This window comes from Podarcis tiliguerta (assembly GCF_965153285.1).
Source record: "Podarcis tiliguerta genome assembly, chromosome: 10".
Taxonomy (NCBI): domain Eukaryota; kingdom Metazoa; phylum Chordata; class Lepidosauria; order Squamata; family Lacertidae; genus Podarcis; species Podarcis tiliguerta.
In genome coordinates this window covers 34,899,947-34,922,593 of record NC_139543.1, presented here as the reverse complement: position 1 = coordinate 34,922,593, position 22,647 = coordinate 34,899,947, and the positions used below count along the sequence as shown (strand labels likewise).

At 42.4% G+C, this 22,647-nt stretch overlaps 2 protein-coding genes across 15 annotated transcripts in view; one reads left to right on the top strand and one right to left on the bottom strand.

The window, feature by feature from the left end:
* Positions 1–4,650, top strand: part of PPFIA2 (PTPRF interacting protein alpha 2) — a 272,209-nt gene extending 267,559 nt beyond the window's left edge. For all 12 annotated transcript variants that reach the window (XM_083400930.1, XM_083400933.1, XM_083400929.1 and 9 more), the window contains 2 exons: positions 649–745; positions 3,136–4,650. In XM_083400930.1, coding sequence (XP_083257056.1) covers positions 649–707 — 59 coding nt within the window. In that variant the 3' untranslated portion in view covers positions 708–745; positions 3,136–4,650. The remainder of the gene's footprint in view (positions 1–648; positions 746–3,135) is intronic.
* The window catches only part of ACSS3 (acyl-CoA synthetase short chain family member 3), a 73,170-nt gene that overhangs the window by 5,489 nt on the left and 45,034 nt on the right, over positions 1–22,647 (bottom strand). Inside the window, exons 12-20 of one of the 3 annotated variants that reach the window (XM_083400963.1) lie at positions 20,741–20,822; positions 19,686–19,808; positions 12,746–12,845; positions 12,437–12,612; positions 10,783–10,850; positions 8,973–9,461; positions 7,190–8,570; positions 6,157–6,285; positions 568–712 (exon numbers count right to left, since the gene is read on the bottom strand). In XM_083400963.1, the coding sequence (XP_083257089.1) occupies positions 9,371–9,461; positions 10,783–10,850; positions 12,437–12,612; positions 12,746–12,845; positions 19,686–19,808; positions 20,741–20,822 (640 nt within the window). In that variant the 3' untranslated portion in view covers positions 568–712; positions 6,157–6,285; positions 7,190–8,570; positions 8,973–9,370. Of the gene's footprint in view, positions 1–567; positions 713–6,156; positions 6,286–7,189; positions 8,592–8,972; positions 9,462–10,535; positions 10,851–12,436; positions 12,613–12,745; positions 12,846–19,685; positions 19,809–20,740; positions 20,823–22,647 lie in introns of those variants that run through there. The other 2 variants (XM_083400962.1, XM_083400964.1) reach the window with 2 other exon arrangements.

Here is a 22,647-nt window from a genome sequence, read left to right as displayed (position 1 = left end):
CTTTTAGGGCGCCCGACGCTCCGGGAAGCAGGCTGCTATCCGCAGCCTAGACATCCCTGCGGGACCTCCCTCCGGGCTGCCTAGGCTGCGGATGCGTTCTCGAAGCGCCGGGCGCTCTGCTTTCAGGGCGCCCAACGCTCCGGGAAGCAGGCTGCTATCCGCAGCCTAGACATCCCTGCGGGACCTCCCTCAGGGCTGCCTAGGCTGCGGATGCGTTCTCGAAGCGCCCGGCGCTCTGCTTTCAGGGCGCCCAACGCTCCGGGAAGCAGGCTGCTATCCGCAGCCTAGACATCCCTGCGGGACCTCCCGCAGGGCTGCCTAGGCTGCGGATGTGTTTCCGAAGCCTGGAGAGCGAGAGGGGTCGGTGCGCACCGACCCCTCTCGCTCTCCAAGCTTCAGCGAAAGCCTGCATTCGCCCCATAGGACGCACCCAGATTTCCCCTTCATTTTTGGAGGGGAAAAAGTGCGTCCTATAGGGCGAAAAATACGGTACACCCTTTTTGAACATTAAGTGTACGTGTGCGCAATCCACTAAATAAGCTTCAAGAGTTGGGTCACAGAGAATACCTTACAGAGTGGGATCCATGGTTTTTTCCCTCTTCCTCTAATTCCAAGATTCTTCTTGTTGTTTTGGTTATCAATGTGCAGTGGCGTCAGCGCGATTGCAGAGACTAGACAGCTCGACGGTTCGCACGTATTCGTGCTGACAAGGCTGGCATGGAAAAAAGGATGGAGGTGAACTCATGTGAGTGATTAAAAAGCTATCTTATTTGTTGTTGGGGTGGAGTGGGCAGAACTGAAACAATAACCATAGCAGTGTAGGGTTCTCTCAAAGGGCCTGGGAAGTACTCACTGAATTACGTCTGGGCACTGGGATAGTGAAGGTATGCCTGGGCTATACAACTTCTGACTATTCTTAGACTTTGTCTGCACATTAACAGCATTGAGCAATAAGCAGCTATGAGTTCTCAACATCTAAGCCTAGGGATGAGACTCAAGTGAATCGAAGGAACCTGCGTGCAGCATAAAGAGTAGAACAGGGTATAGAGGACTAGGGCTGGGTGATAACTGGTTTTTAACATTGTGGTGTAAGCAGCTAAATACCAGTGTGTGTATCTTGGCTGCTTCTTCCTCAGAAGCAGCTGAAATACATCACCCAGTCCCGTGCCCCTCAGCTGATCAAGCTTCTCCCCTCTGGCTGATGTGAGCAGGAGGGGGATTCCTTAAACCACTCAACTGAGAGGTGGGAAGCCTCCCATACTGCTCTGGCAGCTTCCACAAGCCAGGGGCAGGGCTTGGTTGCTCCAGGAGTGACTGACCAGAAGAGTACACCCTGCACAGGCTGCACACCCACCACTTCTCAGCTGATCACGCCACCCTCTGGCTCCCATGAGGGGCTGAGAGACTTCCTTAAACTGCTCCATTGAGGAGCATGTGAATATTTCTTTTCCATAAACCCCAATTTACTTTCCTCTGTTTTATCATGTGTCTTACTTCTGCTCCTTGAGCATAGCTGGGTGGAAACCAGCGTGGCTGGAGCAACCCAGTCAGATGGGTGGGGTACAAATAACAACAGTCGCACAATTTTTGACACCGCAAAACACCACCTTCAGGGCAAATGTCAACCATGATGGTGCACTTTTCAGCAGAAAACTAGCACAGGACCCCATCCACATTTGAAGCAGATTCTAGCACCAGGCCCCAAGATGGATTTCTCTCCAAAATAAAAGCAGCCAGACATAGCACACTTGTTTACACACATCATTAATGCCATGTGTAGTTTAGCTCTGAATTGAGAGGGGGGAAAGCTTTTCCCTTCTCCCAAGCAAAAAACATTAAACCAAATGAGGACAAAAACACTGAAATGGAATAGCTTGTAATTAGAGCTATGTAGGCTGTTGTTAGCATGCCAAGGGTATGAAATGGAGTGCCCCAGAGCATTACAAATTTCACTGCAAGTTCAGATAGTAAAGAGCCAATGCTTGCAAATATCAAACCTATGATTATCTAATCTACTGCTACTACCACAGCGTCAGCCATTGCTTGAGAATACAAATTCTAAAATTAGGAAATACAAACAGCACTAGGCAGATAAAAATAATTTGCTAAAGGTATAGAAAAATGAATCGGTGCAGTTTGCAAGGAGTACTACTATTACTACTACTATTCAAGAGTGCCGTCTATGGGTTCATTGCAAATACCATTGCCCTTGACATTTATTCCACTGGTAGCTACAGTAATTTATGGACCAATACTATCACCAATGAAATCTGAAACATTTCCCAACCTGCATCTATCAAAGGAAACATTCTACTAGAGAGAGAAAAAAGCAACCCAATATATTACCTTAAAAAGATGCAAAACAATTAAGATAGTGAAATTCCAACTGGGCTTTTTATTGTATTAACATGTCTGCTTCGGTATATTATACAGTGGTACCTCTGGTTACGAACTTAACTTGTTCCACAGGTCCGTTCTTAACCTGAGGTACCACTTTAGCTAATGGGGCCTCCCGCTGCCGCACGATTTCTGTTCTCATCCTGAGGTAAAGTTCTTAACCCGAGGTACTACTTCTAGGTTAGCAGAGTCTGTAACCCAAGGTACCACTGTATGACTAAACAATTACAATCCAAATTCTCACAGAAAACAGTATCATTTACCTTGATTGCTTCAGGTAAAATATGTATACTTAGGTCTGAGTGGTAAAAGGAATCTGGGGCTGGTAGCTCAATACCTACAGATACTGCCTATGTTTAAATTTCCTTAGTGCCTCAAGACAGATTTTCCCCATTGTGTCTGCAGCCCCTTTCCTCCACAATAATCCTGCCTGCTTCAACAGGACTGTTCTAGAAGCCATTTACTATTCATTAACAATGAGCCTAAGATAGAGATCACCAACCTTTTTGGGGGGCACCACATGCTGTAATCAAGCACACACCACAACTTGTTGTATTGGCTACACCAGAATGATTTTTGAGCCTAATTTCTGTAGAGGGATAAAGAAGGGTGCCCTGCATTGCCAGGGAAAACTTCTGCAGGGCCCACAGGCACCACCATGTTGGAGACCCTTGGGCTCAGTAACAGAATACTGTAATGGAGTTATTACTGAATGTACTATTTTTCCCCCACCTCTAGATGCCAACTCTTCTACTTTACCTGAAGTGCACTACCACCACGTTATGAAAAGAAGCTTTTTATTCAAGAACAGGGTATAAGGAAGTACACTAGAATATTTATCAGACTAAACTACATGGAGATCTTTTTACAAATTGTGTTTTAAGGTGCAACCTGCCAAGTACTACCATCATGCAACTCTAATTCATTTCAGTGGAGGTAACATAAGTTTCAGACAGCCCCATTGAAATGACTAAAGAATGTGCAGCAACAGTACTGGCCGGACTGCGCCCATTGGGTAGTTCAATAAGGTAATAGTTACTAATTAAGTTTTTTAAAAGAAATAAAATAAACCCCAATGTATCTATCATCATAAATTTGATTGAAGTGCAGGAAAGCTTTTATCAAAAGGAGACACTCATTTTTAAACTTGTTTCATCTGTTTTATTGTAAAATACTAGAATTTATGTATTTACTGTGTATGTATTTCTTTTAATATGTGTAAGTCTCATGTAAATGGATATAAATATGATTTTTTAAAAGAAATTAAATCTATGGTACATGGGGTCTTAGTGCAAACACTTGACAATACAGTGTCAACAATACTGTTTGTATCCTTCCATTCCACCATTTTTACAGTTTTGAATTGTAGCAAAGTCAATTGGATATGTTTAGCAGAGTTATTAGATGCTTCAACATGTTCCTACTTTTTAAAAGAAATCTGTCAATATTTAGAGCTCAACACCTGCCTCTGATGATTTTCAAAAGAAAGATTTGAGCCAAAAATGGACCTCTAAAGGCAAAACACAATTGTTATATATACTTGTAGAAAAGCACTGTGACGGCTCTCCTTTTTAATATCAACAAGATCAAAAATCAACTATAGGATGTTAACAAGAGACATTCTCCTCAATGGCTACTTATGGACCAAGAAGAAACTAGCTTTTTCTAGGACTCACGTTTTGCCTTCCAGATTCTTCAGATGCTGGCCAACGTTGGCATAGAACAAACATCAAGGGGAAATAAATCCTGATCTTCAAGTTTTCAGTTATATAGAAAAATGCTGCCCTCCATTTCTTCATTATAATAGGCATTAGACAGCTGATTGTCTAATAACATGTTTATCCAAGACGGCCTTGCTGAGACTTCTCAGAAGTCACCTTTATCAGAGGAAGTAACTGAAAGGCAGAAAAGTTAATATATAATGTACAAAAGCTTAGAGGAGAAACTATTATCTGCTGTGGCTTTATTTGGTGGTGTTATTGATGTTTATTCTTTGTTTATATGGGAAGTTTCAAAGTAAGACCTATTTAATAATGTCATTTACCTTCTATTTGCTAATCTCCCGCTGCCTGATCTTAGCTTCAGACCTGTCTTTTGGTTATTCCTTTCAGCAGGTTGATCTGCAAAACATCTGCACGTACATTTGTTTTACTGCGTTTTGTTTTGCTTTTTTTTACTTAAACAGACCTCAGTTAACCAAATGGTGACAGATTCTTTTTCTCCCCCGTTGTCAATAAAAGAAAATCAGTGCTGTTTTATGTGTTCAGTGTCTGATGGAACTGCATGGTGTGTCACAGCTTCAAATGGAACTTTAAGAGGCAAACATTGCTTCAGGGCTGAATATAAACATAACGTTTTCTATTAACAAGCAAACCAGAATGTGCTTTGAAAGATAATAATGCCGTCTGCCACAAGATGGTGCACTGAACGTATTGCTTCATAGAAAGTAACGTACAAAAAGTGTTCCTTCTAAGTAAACTTTGCTACAACTGCCAAGACACTGGCTTGATCAATTGATTTCTATGGGATATAACTCAAGGTTACCAGACATCCCCATTTCCAGGGGGCAGTCCCCAGATTTACAAATCAGTCCCCATACAAAATCCACTGAAGTTGAAAAGTGTCCCCGGATTCATTGAAAAAAATCTGGTAACCTTAATATACCCTGTTGTTGTAACAACTGCTGTAACATGTCTTCAAACACCTTTTAGACCAATATACAGCTGGAATCAAACATACTAGCAACCTGGTAATCTAATTCTCCAACCACTGTTTGATGCTGAGCAAGTTAGTTAAGTCCCATTGATATAAGTATGATTAGTTTTGGTTTGAAGTCAATACAGTATATAACAGCACAATATAATCCTATAAATAGGGAAGGTGATTTGAATTTAACGAGGCTTACCTATGGCTAAGTATGTAGGACTGCAGCCATAATGAATTTTTGCTGAAGCCTACAGATGCCTCAGTTTCTTTTCTAGCTACCATGTGTCCTAGAATAGAATTAAGACTACGATGAAATACACCAGGCTTCCTCAACTTTGGCCCTCCAGATGTTTTGAGACTACAATTCCTATCATCCCTGACCACTGGTTCAGTTAGTTAGGGATCATGGGAGCTGTAGGCCAAAACATCTGGAGGGCCAAGGCTGAGGAAGCCTGAAATACACGAATTCTAATAGTAGTTGCACTATGCAATATTACTTTTCAGTAGACAACTATAGCAAGAGCTTCTCAAGTTTTTCTTTCTTTTCTGCCCAAAACTGGTGGGTATATTTTGTTCCCTGCATGGGCACACAACACCCTACAGGTGGGAAAGGACCTATTAGCTATAGGGCTTAATAATACCTCTCTCACCTTTACGATGTGCATATAGACATAAAGAGGCAGGACAATGACAAGAAATGAGAAATCTATGTTCCTCCCATTTCTTGTTGTTTAGTCGTTTAGTCGTGTCCGACTCTTCATGACCCCATGGACCAGAGCACACCAGGCACTCCTGTCTTGCTCTGGTCCATGGGGTCACGAAGAGTTGGACACGACTAAACAACAACAAATGGGAGGAACATAGATTTCCTCCCATATATACATGTAACTTTAGGGTTCATGTAACTTTCAAAAGCAAATGGAAAAGTATAGATGTGAGAGGCATACAAATACCACCTTTAACTATTCTAATGCTCCGCCTACCTCCATACCTGGGACACATGTACAAATGAGTGTGTATGGGAGAAACAGCACTTTGATGCCTGTGACTGACCTCCCATATACGATTTCCATATGCTGCTGTTCCAAATTAATGAAGAGCCAGTCCTGCAGAGACCTGGGTCCCAGGATTTGAAGGACATACACATAATAAGCCTTTAGTCTCTGAGATGTAGCCAAGTAGCTGGAAGGAAGACACAAAGTTAGGATAAATTGGTCCTTCAGTATAATAAAGCTTTAAGAGTGTCATCATGCAGCCCCCTTTGGAGGATTTGTAGTGCCCCATCACAATCCTGACTGCATGAAATTGGAGTGGGGTAGGGGCACAAAAGAGAAGACAGATTGCACAACAGCAGCGGCAGTGACATGGGAGCAAGACAAAAGAGACAACTGAGAGGGGGAAAGTTGTGGTTTAAAACAATGGGAGAGGTCTGAATAGACTGGGAAGGGAGAAATACGTTTTTTTAAAAAATAGTTTTACAAGGAAAAATAACGGGGGAAACATCCTTTCCCATCTCCTTTCTTGCTGTATTCAAACCCTGTTTTAAGCCATTCTTCCCACTGCAATGTCTACCCACTCGCTCTACTCAAACCTCTGCCATTGCTTAAAACCACAAAATTTTCCTCTCCGTCTCTGCTTTGTTTGAATCTCTACAGTTGTTTAAAACTACCACTTTCTCCTCCTTACACTTGTCCCTCTTCCATTCCTCAGCTGCTTCACAGAGAGATGTGGAGCCTTCAAATATCCCATAATACCCTCACAAAACATATTTTACTCCTGGTACCATGTATTGTGTTCAACATGATGTTTCAAATTCAATGTTGAATTTCACACACACACACACACACACACACACACACACACACACAATCCATATATGTACAACATCAATTAACTCTGCTTAACCTTCTATAAGAGAGCATACTGACTAAAAGGCTTGCCCTTAAGTTTCTATTCGTCTTAAAACTATAGGTAACTCTCACCTCACTTATGTTCTTGACCATTGCATGTAAAAGCAAAATCACTAAAGCCTGAACAATCCCTAGAAGACCACTTAAAAACCATTTTTTCAAATGGTGGCACCTACCTGTGAGTGACGAATGAAGTCATCCTCCTCTCTCGCTGGATGATGCTTCTGATTATATGAAGACTGAGAAGTGCTTGGCTATGGTTCAGATTCAGAGGTGCGTTGCACGGGCACATCTGCTGGTATCTGTGTGAGGCACATGGTGATTGGCAGCTGCCGATGTTGTCTCTTGAGCTCATCAAACACTTTCTTTTATAGTCTCAGAGTGTCTGCAATCCCATGGATGAACTTGAGGCTGATTTCCAAGCAGATCTTAAAGCTGTTAAGTCAACCTGGCCTGGCTTCAAATTTCATAGCAAGCTGGTCCCCATCTTTGGTAGAAGTCATAGAGGTTCGGTGTCTTTTGGCACAATATGCTTGCCATCCATGGGACATGTTTCCGGTTTGTGTCCTCCAGCCACAAGTTCAGTGCCTTCTCTGTCTCCACCAAAGCCTTGTCCTACACCTCGCTGTGGTCAGTGGTGTACTTACTGCCACAGCCCCATGGATCTCCTTTTCATACACCTTGATGGGCATGGATGCTGGACTCATGCTGGCCAAATCTCCATGCCACAGCACTCACAGACATGCCAGCCCTCAAGCAATCCAACAAAGCCAACACGTCTATCAGCATGAGAATCACCCTCTACTTTTTTGTTTTCTCAGAAGCCGATGATGATGGTGATGCTTTGTGTTTTGGTGGACTATTCTGTTGTCTGAAGCTCTGCCAACCACCTCCCTCACACTCCAAACCCCTCTGTTCTCTCTCCAAACCAGTCCACAAGTTTCTCTGATCTCCTCTCCAACCGCCTCTTCTGCACTCAAACACTCTCACAAACACAGCTGGGATTGCTGCTCATTTTTCCCCTGCTCTCCCACTCCCTTTCCCCCCCAACCCATGCATGTAAAAGGTCATGTTTAAGTCCCCACGTCTATGTGATGTGGAGAGACTCTACATTGGATAGAAGATTCCTGCATTGCAGGGGGTTGAACTAGATGACCTTTATGATCCCTTTTCAACTAAACAATTATGTGATTCTCCCCATTCCCACCACCCTCAGCTGCTACAATACTACTGCTTTCCGGGAACCAGCAGCTGCTTTAAACATGCTTTTGAAGTGGGAGAAATGTAACATTTTTCACATGCATCCTGAACTGCAGTTCTATGAAGGCAATACTATGTGCTATTTCAAACCATCTGATTGACTCTAATCAAAGTTCTATGAAGACTTTCTAAAGTTTCTTTAATTCCCCTTTTGGCTCTGCTGTTCAGTCTGTGAAGCCAAAATATGCAACAGATGTCTTAAAGCAAACTAAGGTTGAGTAAACAAATATGTATAAGATTGCACCTTGAGTACTAAGACTGAAACTGTATTAAACAGAACAAAAAATGGCATTGCTTCTATCCAAAACACCCACCCACCTCACACACACACGAAAACAAAGATCACCACAGCCAATCACAAGCAAACAATCACACCCTAGGCCAACCCCAACCTCTCTCACCACCAAAGGAACACAAGTGAACAACACAAGCAACGCTGACACCAAACTCTACATACATTAAACATAATAGAAACACCGCCACCCCACCCGACCCCACCCCCATCCATCTTCCCTCTCTCCACCCCCCCTTTCTTTTTTATTTCTTTTTCTTCTCCCCCTAATGCCTCAACAAATGAAATGGATTTGTAAAAATGTTACATGGGGGGGGGGGGGAATACGAGGCATTACACTTACTTGTGTAAAACAAGAAAATCCTTAATAAAATATCAAGATGGTAAAAAAAAATAAATGGCATTGCTTCTACACAGGAAACTGGCTTATACAAAGTCAGATCAATGGTCCATCTAACTATTACAATGATTGGCAGCATCTATCCAGGTTTTCTCAGCTGTAGCTGGAGATGCCAGAGACCAAAAAGAGGGCCTTCAGCATAAAAGTGTGTGTGCTACACCACTGAGGAATGGTCATTCTAAAGATATTCAGCATTACCTCCATTTTCTGTGCAGACTGGCCCAGAAGACTGGGATGAATTTGTACTTACAGGGCAATATAAAATAAGCCTTTGTCCAAAAATGATGGAAAAGCCCACTCACCACCAAGGGCATCTCCTGTTCTGTTTGATTATCATCATCATCGTTTTACCTACAGGTAAGCTTTTGCATAGGGCCATTTTTTCCTTCTGTGCCCAAGGCCCTGCTATTTCCAGTCTTGTTCTCTGTGTTGATTAGGATAATCACTTGCTGGACTTGAAGTACTGAGCTGGATACAGATAGGTGCAGAGCTCACTCTATTACAGTGAAGAAACAAAATTGCACCTTGGGACAGGAAGTTCAGCATACAGCCAGCAATATTCTTCTGTGCGGCTTGATTGCAGGTAAGTATTAAATGGGTTCTAGTGATTTGGATTTCCAAAACGTAGCCTGCAAATATGCATGACGAAATGTGGGGGGGGGGGGAGGGGAAAATGTCTTGGGTGTGATATATAATCTAAACAACTCAAAATAAAAATGGCAAATTTTATTCTCATAGCTCTAAACTTGTAAACAATAGTTTCATTAGTTAGAGTTTTTAATCTGTGATATTTTACTGTATTTTTTGTTTCTATGGAAGCTGCCCAGAGTGGCTGGGGAAACCCAGCCAGATGGGCGGGGTACAAATAATAAATTATTATTATTATTATTATTATTATTATTATTATTATTATTATTATCATCATCATCATCATCATCATCATCATTATTGAGTGCAGTCCTGAGGTTGTGAATGTGTTTGCATGGGTGGGTGGGTGTGAAGCTGAAAACTGACCTCCACTTCTAAACCTTGCTTGCTTGTGGCAGCCAGGGCAGCGAAGCAGACAGACTTACTTGTCCTTTGCTGTGTGGATCTTTGCTCACCCCCTCTATCTTCCAGTTGATTCCAATAGGGGGGTGGGACTTACATAAACCAGCTCCAGGGTCCTGTGGAGGGGACCCTGATCCTGGGAACCCTCCAATGAATGAAGGAGCCTTGCATCCAACAGATTCGAGGCTGCTTCCATCCTACCCTGCCTTACCCTGACTCTGGCTACAAAAGAACCAACAGTGGTAATTCTATACACACAAAGCTAGGCAGCAGCCTCTGCTCCACCCTTGCCCCCTTCAGCCAACAGATGTGGAAGTTAAGATTGCTCTGCCCACCTCTTGAAACAATATTAATATATAAGCATACCTAAAGTTCCCCTGTATTCAATGGAAGACATATGAGCACACGGATTCAAGTGTTGCACTGAAATTGATGGTGCTTAAAAGTGCTAAAATTTTGGCTAGGTGTGCCCTGCATCATCAGTTTCATCTCTGCATTCGATATGGGGTTGGAGCAGCAAGAAAGTAGCAAATGCGATTATTTTAATAGCTATTTGAGCCTCGGAGAAACTGTTTGAATATCCACCATAAATCATTACACCAGCAATCCAATATTAATTACTTGCCATTGCGGTATAAGGCTTAGCAACACTTTTGCAGAAATAAAATTAGTCCCAATGTAATTTGATTTGCATGGTACTCCTGGCCTAATTAAATGCAGTTATGTATTCCAGGTATTTTCAGATCTTAATAGGTTTTAACCATTACTTTAACTTGGTCTTCAGCATTTCTTCTACATGTTTAAACACAGCCGGGTCCTCAATGGTTGGAGTTATCTGGGGAAAAATGAGCAAGAGAAAAGAATCAAGATACTATGTTATTGTTAACAACAGTGTTAGTAAGTTCACGTCTAGTCAACTTAGTTTGCCTAGTTTTGTTGAAATCATACAAAATCCCTGTATACACCATCAAAAAAGCAGTAACGTTATTATTATTATTATTATTTATTTATTTATTTATTTATTTATACATACCCCGCCCATCTGGCTGGGCTTCCCCAGCCACTCTGGGCGGCTTCTAAAAGAAATATTAAAATACTGTAATACATCAAACATTAAAAGCTTCCCTAAACAGGGCTGCCTTCAGGTGTCTTCTAAAAGTCTGGTAGTTGTTGTTCTCTTTGACATCTGGGGGGAGGGCATTCCACAGGGAGGGCGCCACTACTGAGAAGGCCCTCTGCCTGATTCCCTGTAACTTGGCTTCTCGCAGTGAGGGAACTGCCAGAAGGCCCTCGGTGGTGGACCTCAGTGTCTGGGTAGAACAATGGGGGTGGAGACGCTCCTTCAGATATACTGGACTGAGGCCGTTTAGGGCTTTAAAGGTCAGCACCATCACTTTGAATGGTGACCGGAAACGTACTTGGAGGCAATGCAGGTCTTTAAAGAGCGGTGTTATATGGTCTCGGCGGCCGCTCCCATAGTCAGCAGTGGCCCATAGTCAGCAGTGGCACTGGAAAACACGTTTTGTAGCTGCCACCTTCTTGTAACAAACCACTGTCAGTAGATGCCACAAAGGTAATCTCACACAAAATGGTTCCTTAGTGCAGAAATGGGTCAAGACGAATGCGATAAAAACTATTCCTATTTATTTGTTACCTGGCCTTCACCTTAAGGTCCCAGGACGTGTTATGTTCTGAAAGTGGGTCCTAAAATATACTCCTCAAGTGTCAAAGGTCAGGATAAAGAAGTATATATAGCAAGGGTAGGAAATGCAGGCACTATCCTAAAAGCATTTGACCCTCCCAAGGTTGTTTGGCTACACATTGTAAATCTATATCCCTGTTACAGGGTGGTGGTATTGGAGCCAAGTTAATGGGACTGGTCTGCTTTACACAAGATATAAAGTAAAGGTAAAGGTACCCCTGCCCGTACGGGCCAGTCTTGACAGACTCTAGGGTTGTGCACCCATCTCAAAGAGGCCAAGGGCCAGGGCTGTCCGAAGACACTTCCGGGTCACATGGCCAGCGTGACATCGCTGCTCTGGCGAGCCAGAGCCGCACACGGAAACACCGTTTACCTTCCCGCTAGTAAGCGGTCCCTATTTATCTACTTGCACCCAGGGGTGCTTTCGAACTGCTAGGTTGGCAGGCGCTGGGACCGAACAGCGGGAGCGCACCCCGCCGCAGGGATTCGAACCGCCGACCTTTCGATCGGCAAGCCCTAGGCACTGAGGCTTTAACCCACAGCGCCACCCGCGTCCCACTACACAAGATATGCTGCTGCTTAAAGCCACTTAAATGCTACCCCACATGCTAGGCATAACTTTAGAGAGACAGCTATAAAAGATTATGAAAACTGCAGACAGCACAGCGTAATATCAAAATATCCAGCACAGTAGTAGTAAAAGAATGCAGGTAATTCACCTTGTATGGCTTGCCGTTTACCAAGGAAGAAAGAGCTGACCGTGGTATCTTGCCAGAACGCGTCTTTGGTATCTGTTTCACAAACACTACTTTCCGGAAGGCTGCCACAGGGCCAATATTTTCTCTAACTCTCTTTGTGATTTCATCCAAAAGCTTTTCCTCTTCAGTGTTTACTCCTGATAAGCAAGGTAAGAGCACCACGGTCAACAAAAGTAGTCTGATTCTTCTGTACGGTAACCATTTTGTTAGCTGCTACAGGCCGGGAGTCGAGCCTAAGGCTTCCTTCTGCTTTTCAAACAAATGTCTCACCGTTTCTTAGGACGCACAGAGCGAGTGGGACGTGGCCCTTTAAGGAGTCTTCCTGGCCGACAACAGCACAATCTGCCACAGCGCTATGGGAGAGCACAGCCTGATTGGGGAAACAGAAAACAACCACCACCATGTGTCAGTGGAGCACACATGTTCCTTATCAATCCAGAGAATCTGATAATGCAGAACTCACAGTTTCTTTCCTAATTGGAATATCACAGGGAGTTTTCAGAGTCATAGTGGAGATGTCTAAGTAATTTCCTGTTGGATGGGGATTCCTTCAAAGATAGCAACTTAAAGAACTGTGTGGGAGGCTCTTTAGATCAGGAGTGGGGAAAGTTTTATAGCTCAAGGGCCACATTCCGTTCTAGAAAGCCTTTTGAGGGCCACTTGCCCGCGGTAGGCAGGAGCAGAGGCCAAAGTGGGTGGAGGAATTAATGTGAGTTTCACCTCTGCACAGGAGCCTAGCTTCTGAAACAGAAGTCCACACCCCTCTGTATCCTCCATCCAGACAAGCAAGAGGCCTTCTCAAAGGTCAACAACACATTCCAGTCAGGCCACCTGGGTTATGAGGCAGTGTGGGTGAGGGGGGTGGTCTGGGTAATTTTGAGGGCCAAACGGAGAGGCCTTATCAGGCCACATTTGGCCTCCCGGCCTAAGGTTCCCTACCCCTGCTTTAGATACATTCTTTATACCGTACACTAAAAACCAATTATACTTTTCTGCTCCTGAAGGAGTCGGAGTGACCACCAAGTAAAACAAAAACAAAAACAGAATCACATCCCTAAAAACCCATTGTCAAAAACACAATCTGAGTTACAAAAACCACAACCTGACCTATCATCAGAAAACAGAAAAACCAGAATAAAAATCAAATTGAAATAAGTTAAGTAGCAGCACTAGCAAATCCTTGGCTTAAAAACAAACAAACTTCTTCAGATGCCAGCAGAACAAAGATAAGAGAGGAAGCTGACCCCTTGGGGCAGGGAGTTTCACAGATGATGTCCTGCCGTAGAGAAAACTCTTCCATGCATTGCCACAAAATGTGCCTCAGAAGGCAGTGTGACGTGCAAGGCAATCTAAAAAAACAAGCAGCTTTGCAGGCCCTTCAAGTACATAGATTAAAGCCCCAAGGAGTGTGGGACCAACGGTACAAAGTCAATACCTCTGATTGCATTAAAAACTGAATCAGCAGCCAGTGTAGCTAATACAATGATAATGTCACATGATCCCAATTCCTGGCCTGTCAAAATTTTAGCAGTAGCATTTTGACCCTTCTGAAGTTTCCAGGCAGCATTACAATGAAGCCTTTATGGCGATTCACAGTGCCCATAATACAGAAATCTCAGTTTGCCAGGAGCAGGATTTCAGAATTATGTGATGCTACAGTTCTGGCCTACATGCTCACAACATCACACCTATTTACTATTGTCTGACTGCTGCCAAAAAGAGATGTTTCAGTGCCTTTTTACTGAAAGATTTTTTTAAGCTGTAACATTTGCTTATTAGCTTGATTAATAAACCTACTGGGAATGCAATATTTCAAATTACAAATGTACATTCGCAATCCAGCCCATAAGACTGTGTATAAACGACAATGACATTCATCATGAGCAACATGCTGATATAAATCATTTTCGCTACTTTAGTGTACATTTTATTGTTTTGTGGGTCTCCATTTGGAATAATAACATGCACAGTATTTTAAGCTGTAGATCAAACTATCACTTAATGTCATCCTTAAAACAGGAGAGACAGACAGAAAGGTGATACATTATTTATCAGCAAACAACTTTATTGTGCATTCAGCAAAACAATCAATTGCCACCCACTGTATGGTAAGCAAAAAATAGGAATTAAATAGCTTTTTCAACACCACAAGGGAGGCAGCACTGCAATAAAGCACAATCCACAAAACAACTAATTTAGCCCAAGTTTTCTTTCCCTAAAAATACAGACTCGGCAATAATAATAAGGCGTCAGTTTACCACCACCTCACACCTGTTTTGCAAGGAGGATGGAGAAGCAATTAAGCTGTAAAAATAAAAATAACTGTGCCCTTACCTTCCCCCTCAAGCAGCGAGAGCTTTGAGTAAGTTTCCTAACACTTCTTTAAAAACCAAAAGTTCAACCTACCTTAAAGTGGCTCTATGACATTTCCCCCTAAAAACCGGATCCAAGAAAATTAACACAGAAAAGAGAAAAGATGGGTCTCTGTTAAATAATGCCCCACTAACATTCAGACCCCATACATATACAGTGGTACCTCGGGTTAAGTACTTAATTCGTTCCGGAGGTCCGTTCTTAACCTGAAACTGTTCTTAACCTGAAGCACCACTTTAGCTAATGGGGCCTCCTGTTGCTGCTGTGCCACCAGAGCAAGATTTCTGTTCTTATCCTGATGCACAGTTCTTAACCTGAAGCACTATTTCTGGGTTAGCGGAGTCTGTAACCTGAAGCATATGTAACCCGAGGTACCACTGTATATCCATTTTGTGAAGGTGTGAAAGGTACCAGGAGTGGGGCTGAACAGTGGTTAGCAGGATGGTCTGTTTTTATGAGTGCTCCAATGTGCATAGATACTGCAGGCAGCTCTACACAGCAGGCAAGCAAAGCTCACATGGGAAGGAACTGTCACTGGGTCTAAATTATCTGGCCATGTTCTTGGAGTAGCATGTGATGGTATTGAAGGGAGGTGCTTCCACATAATGCATGGGTTTAACTTTGCATTTATTTAACTAATAAAGTTATATCCAGCTTTTCACCATGGAGGTCTCAAAGAGGCTTACAGCAATAAGATACAGTGGTACCTTGGGTTACAGACGCTTCAGGTTACAGACTCCGCTAACCCAGAAATAGTACCTCGGGTTAAGAACTTTACTTCAGGATGAGAACGGAAATCACTTGGCAGTGGCGTGGCAGCAGCGGGAGGCCCCATTAGCTAAAGTGGTACCTCAGGTTAAGAACAGTTTCAGGTTAAGAACGGACCTCCAGAACGAATTAAGTTCTTAACCTGAGGTACCACTGTATACGTTAGACAAAATATGCCTGGGGAGCCGATTCTTCCCTGCTGCCTGGGAAACCGGTACTCTTAATTACTCCCTTGTGGTGTTCTCCTCGCTGTGTACTCTTTGTCCTCTCTCTGAACATCGTTTACTTTAATTTACTCTCTTGCTTGATGCGTTTCCTTTATTGACTGTTTTAAGAATTTTGCAACTTTCAGCCTTGACAACCTGACTATTTTTTCCTGATCCTCTTTTGTTTGCTGTTTCTATGGCACCAATTATTGATGCTTCGGATTCTTCATTTAACTCTGTTTCAACATGTACATTTGATTTGTCTTTCTGCTCCCATTATTCTTCCCCAGGTCAGCCATAGATTACTTCTCAATTACGTTTTCCTTCATATATCACGGTCCTGTGCCGTTAGTCATGACTTCTCAATTTCTTATCTATACGCTTCACACACACACACCTTAAATAAGCAATCTTATTTATCTTTCTCGGTTAATTCATTCTGTTGCTGCTGCTTTGGCTAGTCACTTTTATTCCCTTGTTAATTCACTGCTTATTCCTCATTTTCTTTCTTGTCTATTTTTATCTCTTAGTTTTTGCCCATGCCTTTGATAAAGCAGCGCGAGTTCATTCATGAGTTCCTTCTAATCAGCTCTTCTTATTTATCACCATTTGTCACAGCCTCGTGGCTGTTTTCTTCCTTTTCTGCTCTTCTGTTCTTCTACTTGTTTGCTCAGTGTCGTGCCTTCATGTTTTCTAAGCAGATTGCTCACTTTCTATTATTCCCGTTAGTATAATTTCGAATCTCTCTGTTATGGCTTCTAGCCTCATAGATGACTTCACTGGGTTTGTCTAATTGCCACCTGGTTTCTCTTCTTTGTTTCCAAGCAATGTGCATGCAGTGTTTTCTCTTTCAAAGTCTTGATTATCACTACACTTTTGTTGTTGTTATTTAGTCGTTTAGTCATGTCTGACTCTTCGTGACCCCATGGACCAGAGCACGCCAGGCACTCCTGTCTTCCACTGCCTCCCGCAGTTTGGTCAAACTCATGCTGGTAGCTTTGAGAACACTGTGCAACCATCTCGTCCTCTGTCGTCCCCTTCTCCTTGTGCCCTCCATCTTTCCCAACATCAGGGTCTTCTTCTTCAACATCAGGGAGTCTTCTCTTCTCATGAGGTGGCCAAAGTACTGGAGCCTCAGCTTCACAATCTGTCCTTCCAGTGAGCACTCAGGGCTGATTTCCTTAAGAATGGAGAGGTTTGATCTTCTTGCAGTCCATGGGACTCTCAAGAGTCTCCCCCAGCACCATAATGCAAAAGCATCAATTCTTCGGAGATCAGCCTTTTTTACGGTCCAGCTCTTACTTCCATACATCACTATACACTAGGTCCTTTTTAATGTAGTTTTCATTCATTTGGCTTGATAAACTGCCTCATCTTCACATTTCTTTTTTACTTTCAATGTATAATTTTTCTGTTCTTCGTTATCCTTCAGTATTTGAGTCTGCTTTCTTTTTGTCTGGCTAATCCTGTTCTATTCTTTAATGGTTTTCTTACTGTCAGTCATGAGTTGGTGTGAGTGCTGTTTTTCACCCTTGTCCCTTTACTTTTGGGTGTCCTTCGTGGTTCAGGTTTCGCTGTCTCAGTTGCTGCATCCATTCCCCTAGCACTGATTATCATATTTAGGTAGGTTCAATTTAGCTGTATTTCCCTGCTCTAGATCTCCATCATCATATAAGAGTTTTCTCCCTCTTTGCTGCCTATTTCTTCTGGGATTTGGATACAGTTCCTTAAACTATCTAAAAATAAGTTTATTTGGTTTCCCCATTTTGGTTCTTGATTTACCTGTTGCTGGTATCACTCCAATATCTCCCTCTCTCTGGAATCAAGGTCATATTGTGTGGTTCTTCTCCTTTTTAGTAATATTTCTCCTAAAATATCACTGCCAACATCTTACTTCTTTCAGGAAACTAATATCACCCTTACACCTATTGACACAGCTCATTCGTTAATTTTATCTTGTTTGGATTACTGTAATGATTTGTTTACCTATGTCTCATCATAGGCCCTTTATTTCATTCATTCATCTGCTCTAATTATTTTCTTTGCCTGGAAGCATTATTGTGTTGCTGCATTTATTCCCTTGGCATTCATTACCCTATTTCTTTTTCCGGATTCAGTTTACTTTACACCTTTACTTTCATTTTACTATTATTCAAGTTATTTGGAAATAAGACAGTATATAAGTCCGTGGTGAACCTTAGTCCCTCACCCCCAGCCTGATTAGGCCTGCCAAGACTTGGTGGGTGGTCCACCAGGCAATCTCAGACAAACCATGCCAACATTTCCCATCATATATGATGCCAGGAACAAAAAAGTTCAAGCATCAAAAAGTTGGTACTTTTTGAATTTAGCTCCTTTTTTCTGTGGCCCTGCACAGTGACATTACAAGGTGTGAGATTCAAAAACTGCCAAACCTTTTGATGCAAAGGAAGAATCAGGGAACACTCTTAGGTCACCTCCATGCCATGCATCTGCTACCAGGCCAAGTTCAAAGTGTTGGTGCTAACATACGTGTCAGGACCAGGTTACCTGAGAGACCCCTTTACCCCTTATATACCTAGCAGATCCCTGTGGTCTGCGGAAATGTTTCTCCTGTAAGTTCCAAATAGCCAGAGGCCTGCTCTGCAATAGGTTGGAATGCTATAGAATAGCATTCCTGTTGAGATATGAACAGCTACCCATTATCTGCATTTTCCAGGAACAAATAAATACATTTTTATTCTGGTAGGCTATCTTAGCAGGATATATGGATCTTTGCTCAGAGATTTGGTTTTGTCTTCAATGTATCAGAGTTTTTGGGCTTTATTGTACAGTCCCTTCATAATAAATTGATGGTGATAATACATTTTAACCACATATGTTCCACCTTCATAGTCATGACTTCCCCCAAAGAATCCTGAGAACTGTAGTTTTACCCCTCACAGAGCTACAACTCCCAGAACCCTTAACTAACTACAGTTCCCAGAATTCTTAGGGAGAAGCCAAGTATTTTAAATGTATGTTGTGGGTGTGACCTTAGTATACTTCCAATTCTTTATTTGCAGACACAGCTTGAATTCAAGTCTTATCAGCACAGGAAAAATGTTTAATTGTAGCATGGAGGGGAGAGTAAGTTAAGTTAAAAGTAAAGGTAAAGGGACCCCTGACCATTAGGTCCAGTCGTGACCGACTCTGGGGTTGCGGCGCTCATCTTGCCTTATTGGCCGAGGGAGCCGGCGTACAGCTTCCGGTTCATGTGGCCAGCATGACTAAGCCGCTTCTGGCGAACCAGAGCAGCGCACAGAAACGCTGTTTACCTTCCCGCCAGAGCAGTACCTATTTATCTACTTGCACTTTGACATGCTTTCAAACTGCTAGGTTGGCAGGAGCTGGGACCGAGCAACGGGAGCTCACCCCATCGCAAGTCCTAGGGTCTGTGGTTTAACCCACAGTGCCTGACATCAAAGTGACATCAGGTGATCCACAGGTAGGTTTTTGGCCCCATTCCCCTGTCACAGTGGCCTGCAGACAGCGAGGGAGCTTAGAATCCAGTCCCTGGTATCAGGGCTTTTCTGAAGTTATGAAGTTGCCAATGTAGGCCACAAATCACTCAGATAAGTTTCAAAAGAACACACCTTTGTGTTGGATAACACAAGAGCTTTTGTACTTCGTTAGTCAGATTTTTAAAATGTATGCCACTGTTCTCACTGTTAAAATGCCTAGGGGCAAGAACAGGAAGGACACAAAAGTGACTTTGTACACATTACCTTAATACCATTCATAAGCAGCAGCAATGTAGAAACAGCCTCCACTAGTGATCTAAATCTTAGCTGGAGTTTTAACATGCATTTTTAAAGCATTTTTACAGACCGCTTTGCATTTACCTCCTCAATTGCACCTGCTGAAATCCTATGACCTGCAACATTGATCACGTCATCCACTCGAGACATCACATACAAATAGCCCTCTTCATCCATATAGCCCGCATCCATAGTATTATAGTACCCCTGGGAGCAAAAGCAGGAGGAGAAAGGAAAATATACATATATCAGAATATTTGAGATCAGTAATACTTAAAAAAATGTTTATTGCTCATTTTATTGATGTTCCTTAAATACAGAAACATCAACAAAAATTGCCAAAGATCTAGACCACTTTTTCCACCATGCCCATCCTTGGCATTACTCCAAAATAATCCTAGGTTCCTGTCCAGTCTTTACGGGCCACATCTCGTATAGCAGGTTTTCTGCAAAACAGCAGCTACTAATCTTGACCGTGATGTTACCTCTAGTACTGGAGATAAGCCTCTGAAATGCACTCATACCACTCTTATGGGCTTTGTGTAGGCATTGGGTTGGCCACTGTGGGTACAGAATGCCAGACTAGAAGGGCCTTGGATCTGATCTAGCTGAACTTTTACGATCCTAACAGTATTGTGTAGAGCTGCTTAGCACATGCCTCTCCATAGAATCATAGAATTGTAGAGCTGGGAGGGACCACTGGGGTCATTCCTGCAATGCAGGAATCTTTTTACGCAGTGTGGGGCTTGAACCCACGACCTTCAAGGTTAAGAGTCATTGCTCTACCGACTGAGCTATCTCACCACGCCAGCATTGCACAACCCATAAGAAGCCGGTTGGCCTTTAGTAAGGACATGTGGAAGAGTAATAGAAGAATATGCAAACATGGGCATGAATGGGATTCTTACACTACAGTGCGCAGCATTTATGGAGAAGGGGAGTGAAAGTATTTCTTGAGCATTACAAAATATATCTATTCTATTACATAGGGTAAGCAACACGCTGACCTCCAGTTACTTTGAGAAGCCATCAACCTCCAGCCAGCAAGGGGAAAACAGCATTCCAAAATATGGCATCATTTCATGCTAGAGAGCCAAAGATAGCTTACTACATATTTAGTTCATTTTAACTCCTCTTACTGGAAATTTCTGGAAGTATATTTCCTTGTACAGATCCTCATTTTTCCAAAGGCCCAGAAAGGCTCCTGGAGGCAAAGGCAGCCTGTTATTTAAATAAAAAAGCAAACACAAAAACACAAAATTAATTGGAACAAGACGATCAAGGAGAACAGATCGTTTTTACAAGATTATTACACAATGGCAATTAAAGGTGTTTTTAAAAAATAACAAAAAACAACAGTCATCTCCTGAAATGTGTTGGAAGGGTAGAAGCCAAAAGCAACTAACTTTACAAGCCTAGTGGAGCTGGTCAAGGATTGAAACATTCTGATCAAGAATATGAAATATTTATGTCACACATGTAGCTAATAATCAGTTCCAATACAAATATTTATTTTTTTGCTGCTCAAGTCAGCACAATACTTTTGGGAGATACAGGGGTTTACTTTGTTCCTTCCCTTAATAGTAAAAACAGAGATGGAGATGAAACCTATTTTTAACAAATCCATTGCACAAATTATGGTAGCTTCTTGTACTATAAAGACATTATCCTATCATAAGACACAATGCCCACCCCCCGTTACAAATCCTGAATATTTCCACCTAATGTGCAAGCTAATCAGGCACTTATAAATCTCCCAATTCTATCACCTGTTTTTTTGTACTGAATCCTCAGTTTTAATCTGTGTAAAAACACCTATCACACCAGTGTTTATCCTAAACTGGAAGCATAGCATTGTGGTGGGGGGGGGGGAGAACTATGATTAAGCATATTTAAAATCAATTCACAATATTATGCATTGGTTTACATTTAAAAAATAGTTAATTTCTGTTGTCATTTTAAATTGCAAGTTTACATTGTTAACTAAAGGAAAATAGATGTTAAAATATTACAAATGCAGTGCTCACAGACTCTGCCACCATGGAAAAATATGACTACACCTGCACTAGATGTGAACTACATGTGAACAAAACAAGCAGATTGCTTAAAACCTGTGTGTCTCTGCTTGTAGGTAATAAGCCAATTGACAAGAACAAAGATAAGCCAGACCCACTAAGCAATATGTGCATGGTCAACTGTCTGTGCCTCTGCATGTTTCTCAATATGTCCCAGGAGCCAGGGGCATACATAAGCAACAAGATTTCCCAGAAACTGCTTAGTGCTATGGGTATGTGTGAGAGAGGAGCCTCTCAATCCCCCATTGGCTGTATCCTGGGAAGAGTCCCTAGGTCTGGCAAGAGAGGCCTGGAGGGTTGCAATTCAGGCTCTGAGACTGAGATGCCCCATGCCTACCATAAAGAGCTGGTGGCAGTGACTTCCCTTCTCAGGTACAGCCCAGGAGAACTGTGTTTAGTTAAACTTGCAAATCCTAGTGCAAAAAGAGAGTGGCCAAGCTCCCTTAGCCGAGTACAGTGGTACCTCAGGTTACAGACGCTTCAGGTTACAGACTCCGCTAACCCATAAATAGCACCTCGGGTTAAGAACTTTACTTCAGGATGAGAACAGAAATCAGGTTAAAAACAGTTTCAGGTTAAGAACGGACCTCCAGAATGAATTAAGTTCTCAACCCGAGGTACCACTATAGTTAAGTGACAAAACTTCAGAGGCACACTTTTTGTGGTAGAGGGCATGAGAAAGATTCCCATTTATCTCAGCAAAAAAGTGAGGGAGAGGAAGGCTCCCCTTGAATTCACTTTTCTGTTTGACACTGTCATAAATCAATGGCTTGCAAACGGCATCAACTGATGTTTTCCAGATAACCCATCAATATTCTTCAAACTTCCTTTAACAATAACGGCCTTTTTTTTTATGACCTTAGAATTTGTTGTAGAAAAATACAAGGAGATGTCCCCCTAAAAGGGAGTATTCCTCTTGGGAGCATGTTACACTCTGCCTAAAATCTAATTTACCACCACCAAATAGAGAC